Source organism: Rana temporaria, chromosome 6, assembly GCF_905171775.1.
Source record: "Rana temporaria chromosome 6, aRanTem1.1, whole genome shotgun sequence".
Lineage (NCBI taxonomy): Eukaryota > Metazoa > Chordata > Amphibia > Anura > Ranidae > Rana > Rana temporaria.
In genome coordinates this window covers 184,020,804-184,027,607 of record NC_053494.1, presented here as the reverse complement: position 1 = coordinate 184,027,607, position 6,804 = coordinate 184,020,804, and the positions used below count along the sequence as shown (strand labels likewise).

At 38.1% G+C, this 6,804-nt stretch overlaps 1 protein-coding gene across 3 annotated transcripts in view; it reads right to left on the bottom strand.

Moving 5' to 3' along the window:
- Positions 1–5,110: 5,110 nt before the first annotated feature.
- NR4A2 (nuclear receptor subfamily 4 group A member 2) overlaps positions 5,111–6,804 on the bottom strand; it is a 13,950-nt gene continuing 12,256 nt past the window's right edge. For all 3 annotated transcript variants that reach the window (XM_040357939.1, XM_040357940.1, XM_040357941.1), the window contains exons 7-8: positions 6,586–6,764; positions 5,111–6,469 (exon numbers count right to left, since the gene is read on the bottom strand). In XM_040357939.1, the coding sequence (XP_040213873.1) occupies positions 6,213–6,469; positions 6,586–6,764 (436 nt within the window). In that variant the 3' untranslated portion in view covers positions 5,111–6,212. The remainder of the gene's footprint in view (positions 6,470–6,585; positions 6,765–6,804) is intronic.

The following is a 6,804-nucleotide window of genomic DNA, read 5'->3' as shown; positions in this document are numbered from 1 at the left end:
GGAGCGGGTCGGATGTCAGCGGGCATGTCACCGCTGACATCCGCGGCTCCATAGAGGAGCACGGAGCGCCCGTTCAGGTCCGCAAAAAAAACTGGCAGGCGGACCTGAATGGGCCTCCCGTGTGAAAGAGCCCTTACTGGTCAGATAACCAGGTGAAAATAAAGGGGGAAAACCCCTAAAAAAAGAAAACAAATGCAGCCACCACATACAATGATTGGTAAGCTGCAATGCATTCAATTTTTGGTTTTGGGTTTAATATCTTCTTTTGTTCTCAGCCTCCCACAAATCTCCAAATTCATTTTTTTGCTGCTGTGATTCGCCCTCCTGTTAGAGGGTGGCTACCTTCATTCTCCATGGTCCCGCTGTATGCAGGTATGTAGCCACCCTTTGGTGTTTTCTCTGGAAATAAACTATGAACTATGGCAGTGATGGAGAACCTTGGCACCCCAGATGTTTTGGAACTACATTTCCCATGATGCTCATGCACTCTGCAGTGAAGTGTTGCATCTTGGGAAATGTAGTTCCAAAACATCTGGGGTGCCAAGGTTCGCCATCACTGGACTATGGGATGTGTAGTGTGCATATAGCAGTGCATGTGACCACAACTAAGTGCACTGTTCCTTCCAGACACATAGAAATGAGGAGGGGAAAAGAGAGGCACGGGATTAAAGCGGAGGTTCACCCTAAAAACATTTTTCTAACATTACATTGTGCTCACTTCCAACATTGACAGTATGCTGATTTTTTTTTTCTGTACATACCGCCGTATCAGGGGCGGACTGACCATTGAGTCACTCAGGCACTGCCCGAGGGCCCCATGCCACTAGGGGGCCCCATCAGGGTTGCCAGGCTCAGTAAATCCAGGGACAGTATGTAAAAATCTGTGTTTTTTTTACATCTGTCAATGATATGTCTGAAACCGATATGCTTTTGATGTGAACATCCTGAGATTTTAGCTGCCCCGCCTCTACACTGCCTCCTGGCCATCTGTAAGCCCGGGGGCCCCATAATCTTCTATTGCCCGGGGGCCCCATGAGTTGTCAGTCCACCCCTGCGTCGTATAGCTATTTCCCCCTCCCCCCCCCCCGGCTTCCGGGTAGTGGCTCCCGCGTGGGCAGAGGCTAAGTGATTGACGTGATGACAAAAACTTCCCCCCGGCGCATAAGGCGCGTCACGAGTTTCTGAAAGAAGCCGAACGTCGGTGCACAGGCGCCGTACGCCGTATAGGGCCGTATAAAGCCAGCTTCTTTCGGAAACTCGCGACGCGTCTTATGCGCCGGGGGGGGGGAGCTTTTGTCATCACGTCAATCACTTAGCCTCTGCATAGGAACGCCTGCGGGAGCCACTACACGGAAGCCGTGGGGGAAAATAGCTATACGACGGTATGTACAGCAAAAAAAGTAAAAAATCAGCATACTGTTAATGTTGGAAGTTGGCACAATGTAATGTTAGAAAAATGTTTTTAGGGTGAACCTCCGCTTTAACTAAAACTGGAGCACTGAGAATCTGGCCCTTTTTCACAAGGTGCAAAACACACTGGAAAAGCTGCAAAAAAGAGGTAAAATACAACAAATACGCATGTGCGTTTTTACTGCGTTTTTGCAACAGAGCAGTGTGAAGGTAGCCTAAAACTAGAAATCTGGTGCAGCTGTGCATGCTAGCCAATCAGCTTCTTCAATTAAACTTTGACGACAAAAAAAAATGGATGTTGATTAGTTCCTATGCAGAGCTGTACCAGATTTTTCATGCTCCATTCTTAGTAAATCTCCCCCATTGGAAAGTGTGTAACTAGCTGGATCACTAGGTGGAAAAAAAAAGTTTAAAAAAAAAGGCTTGAAAAACTAATGCAGTCACCCCATTTAGTGATTTGTAAGATGCAATATATTACATTTTTTCTTTTTGGGTTTATAAGATCATTAAAACTGTTCAGCCCAATGAAGCTAATGAATCCATTAAAACTAGTTGACTTTCTAATGTCACATCTGAAATGGACTGCATAAGAAGAATCGTCTGTACTATGCTTTATTAGAAGCCATCAAACTTGCGGCAGTATTCAGGGCCAGATTCACAGAGACGATACGACGGCGTATCTCCTGATACGCCGTCGTATCTGTTGTTCTATCTATGCGACTGATTCATTGAATCAGTTACGCATAGATAGCCATAAGATCCGACAGGTGTCATTGTTTTACACTGTCGGATCTTAGGAGGCAATACCGCGGCCGCCGCTGGGGGAAGTTTGCGTCGTAAATCAGCGTCGGGTATGCAAATTAGGAGTTACGGCGATCCACAACGGTTTTTCGCGTTCGCTACGTCGCCGCTAGTCTAGTTTCCCGTCGCAAAGTTAGTCTTTTTTTTGGTGCCTTAACTTTACACAGCAAACGTATTGCTGTATAAAGTATGGCTGTCGTTCCCACGTCGAAATTTAAAAAATAACGTCGTTTGCGTAAGCCGTCCGGGAATACGGAATTACGCTACGCGCGTCGCCGTTCAAAAAAATCACGTCACTTCGCGCAAAGCACGGCGGGAGTTCGGAAACAGAGCATGCGCGGTAGGTCCGTCGAGGGAGCGCGCATAATTTAAATGGCACACGCCCATTTAAATTGGCCCGCTTTGCGCCGGAGGCCGCCGGCGTAGGTTTTCATCGCAAGTGCTTGGTGAATCAGGCACTTGCGATGGAAAATTGCGGCGGTGTAACGTATCTACGATACGTTACGCAGCCGCTCTTCTACGTGAATCTGGCCCTCAGTTTCTGCGTCAAAACGTCACTTTTGCATCAAAAGTCCTGCTTCACCACAAAGCGTCAGAAATGTTTATTTACTATTGGTTTTCCCAAAATGTGCAAGCTGCAAAGAATAATGATTGTAACAAGTGCGATGACTTTCATACATCGCTGGTTTAAATGGCTTATTTTTTTTTGGGGGGGGGGGGGGGGGTTGGGGGGGGTGAGTGGTGCTAAGTTTTCTAAAGTTCTAAAATTCACTGTGAATCTTCCTAGAGGAGAGACACAAAAAATCTTTAATCTCGGGATAAAAATGATTCATGATGTTTTATATACTTGTTCTCAAAGGGGATTAGAACCTAAATTGGAACCTTTAATAGTTCTGCGGGGGCTGGGGGGAGAGGGGGGGTCGCCCAGGTAAATATTTGTATTCAATCATGACTATTGATCTCTTCCTTTCTAAATAGAGAGGGCTCAGGGCTGTAGAAACGAAGAAGGAAAATGGGCAGGCGGTAAGAACTAGAAAGAGATCGATAAGATAAATGTAATATAAAACAAAATGAGAAAATAAAAAAATAAAAAATAAATACTCAAATAGCAGAAGCATTTCTGTAACTGCTTCCTTGCAGATTTTTTTTATAAACGTTTTCTGAATTGACCTTACTATTCCATCGATCCTATCCCTAAACCATCGGGGTGTCGTGCTCCCAAGATACACACACAAAAAAGGAAAACTTTAGCTCCAGCGTTATTAAGAAAACGCAACCGGCGTTTGATGGAACGGGAGGGCAAACGGTTTTTACTGAATAATAAACAGAAAACGATTCCTTTCTATTCTATCTACAGGGTCATAAAAGATGACGGGTGAAAATTGTAAAAGGAAAACAGATCAGACCAGGATTAAAATCTGTTTAAATTTATATAACATTGTTTTTTTTTTTATGTATTTGTTATTATTTTAGGGCATAACTATTGTCTCTTTTGATAAAACTTAAGAAATAGAAAAAGTACAGAATTATTTCCCCCTGCGTTAATACTATTTTTATTTGCTTGGAAAAAAAAAAACAATGAACCTATTTTTGCAAGCTGAGTTGATGCAATAGTTATTTTTTTATGTTTTTTAGGACATTATTATCTTATTTTATTATCAAATAAAGCATTTTTCTATACTAACCTTAATGCCGAACAGCTGTCTTTTATATTTATATACTGTATGTGTTGAAGTTAAAATTTATGTTTGTAATTATTATTAGTTGTGGTAGTGGTGATGGTAGTAGAATTTATTATTATTATTATTATTATTATTATTATTATTATTATTATTATTATTATTTCTTATAATTATTATTATTATTTAGGATGTATATATTTGTATGCAAAATCAATACACAGCTTCACTAAATCCACTAAATTATTGTTATCAGTAGTAGTAGTAGTGATGGTGGTGGTAGTAGTAGTAGCAGCATTTCTATTATTAGTAGAAGTAGTGGTGATGGTAGTAGAATTATTATTATTATTATTATTATTATTATTATTATTATTATTATTATTATTATTATTTAGGATGTATATATTTGTATGCAAAATCAATACACAGCTTCACTAAATCCACTAAATTATTGTTATCAGTAGTAGTAGTAGTAGTGATGGTGGTGGTAGTAGTAGCAGCATTTCTATTATTAGTAGAAGTAGTGGTGATGGTAGTAGAATTATTATTATTATTATTATTATTATTATTATTATTATTTAGGATGTATTTATTTGTATGCAAAATCAATACACAGCTTCACTAAATCCACTAAATTATTGTTATCAGTAGTAGTAGTAGTAGTAGTAGTAGTAGTGATGGTGGTGGTAGTAGTAGCAGCATTTCTATTATTAGTAGAAGTAGCATTATTCCTATTATTATTATTTAGGATTTGCATATTTTTATGCAAAAAAAAAATACACAGCTTCACTAAATCTACTAACCTAAAATTATTCTTAATGCATAATAAACGTATTCTTTTATTTTTTTAATGTTGTATCATATATAAGCAGTCACTTCCACGTTTTTAAAACTCAAACCCAGCGTTTTTAAAACTCTCAACTATATGATCCTATAATTTCATCTTGTTGATATTGCTCATAATAGTGCAACTAGATAACTCAAAGACCTAAAACCGACAGGCTGTAAATAAAATATCTTTATAATAAATAAATACAAATATCGTCATTCCTTTGCCACCCCCGATCTGAAAAGCTCAAAGACCTTTTCTAAAAAAAATCCTTCTTCGAACCGTTATCTTACAGTACACAAACACTTTCAAAACATAACAAAACGCTGCAAACGCTCCAAACGTTCTCGGATAAAAAAGAAGAAGACTGTAAAAATAAACATACTAGAGGTGATGATGGCAGTATTACAAATTTTACTTCCAAACAATGAAATAATATATTAACTGACATTTTTTTGGAGACAATAAAAAAAAAAAAATCAAAGTGCTTATTAATTTCCGCTGGGTTTGTGTAGGATAACCCTTGGAAACCGTTGAAAAGCTGTTGCATGCAAGTTTTCAATTTAGACAACAAAAAATAAAAATAAAAAAAGGAAGATACTGTATAAATTTTTGTATTAACATCAACAGTACATACAACACTTACAAACAAGGAATGTTGGACACTTCCAAACAATGCTGTGCCCTGTGTCTTGGTATTTCTGTAATACTTGTGCCTACATATTTTACAGTTGAGAAAAATGTTTTTTTTTATTTTTCTGACGCTCGAATAACTACCCAATCTTTATAAAATCTAGCAGACTACATAGTGTCTGTATACTATTTATATAATATAGACATCACCGAAGAAGCAATTGCCTATAAGGTTTTCCGATCTAGTACTGTATAAACATGCTTTTTATGCAATATTTCTTTCTTTTTTTTATTATTCATATTTATATATTTTTTTGCAAACACAGCTTGTAGAATCGGTTTAATATTTATTCATAAATAGGCACAAAATGATTAAAAATAGCTAAATTGTATTTTATACATGTACAAGCCTGTTTTTACGTTTGAATCCTTCATGCCATCCACTGAACTGTTTTTTTCTTTTTTTTTCACAATATATTACAGTTTTTTTAATAATAATAAAAAAAAAAAAAAAAAAAAAAAAATCATATATTATAAGTCTTTAGAGAAGGGCAATGCGATTGGTCACCTTAATACTATAGACTGAGGTCATTCTTTGAAGCTCTTAGCAAGAATTTAAGAGATGTGTTCTAAAGAGTGGACCTTAGGAATGATGTCAGCAGGTTGAGTCCGTTTTTATTATTTTTCTATGGATCCTGCAGTGATAGTTGCTTGACACTGGCGCATGTACCATAAGTTCACTGTTGGCAATTTGGCACCCAAACTGCATATATATATATATATATATTTTTTTTCACAGGTAGAGTCCCTTTAGTCTGAAGTTATTTGTAGATTGTCCATTAAAATGTTTTTTTGTTTTTTTAAAAAGGTAGTGTGTCCAAGAAAAGTTTGTCAATGATGGCCGGGGGTGGTACCAAGTCTTCCAGTTTTAGGTAAAAAATGCGTTGGAGACCCTGTGTGCAAAGTGTGCGAAGCTCAGGCAATTTCCCCAAAAGTTTGGAAAGGTAGTTGGGTCGGTTCAAGCCCCCATTGTTAAAAGTCACATGGTCCTTGAGGCAGTTGATGATTTTGTTCTGGAGTTCCTCCACCCTCTTGGGTTCCTTGAGCCCGTGTCTCTCTAAAAGGAGAAAATTAGAAAAAAAAAATTAAAATGTGTCGCAAATTAATCCAGAATGTGTCTCAAGAACATTGAGCCCTGTTAGGTAGGAGAAAATGTTTGGAAAGAATTCTCACCTGTGACCATGGCCAAAGCAGCAATGCAGGAAAAGGCTGAAATGTCAATGTTCATGCTCTGTAAATTGGAGGAGAATTCAACAATGGCGTCAATCCATTCGCCAAAGCCCCGGACGCACTGTAACCTGTGCAGCACTGCCCCATTACAGAAGATGAGTTTGCCCTCAGCTGGGTTAGATCTGGAGTTAATTAAAAAAAAAAAAATCAAAAAAAGACAAA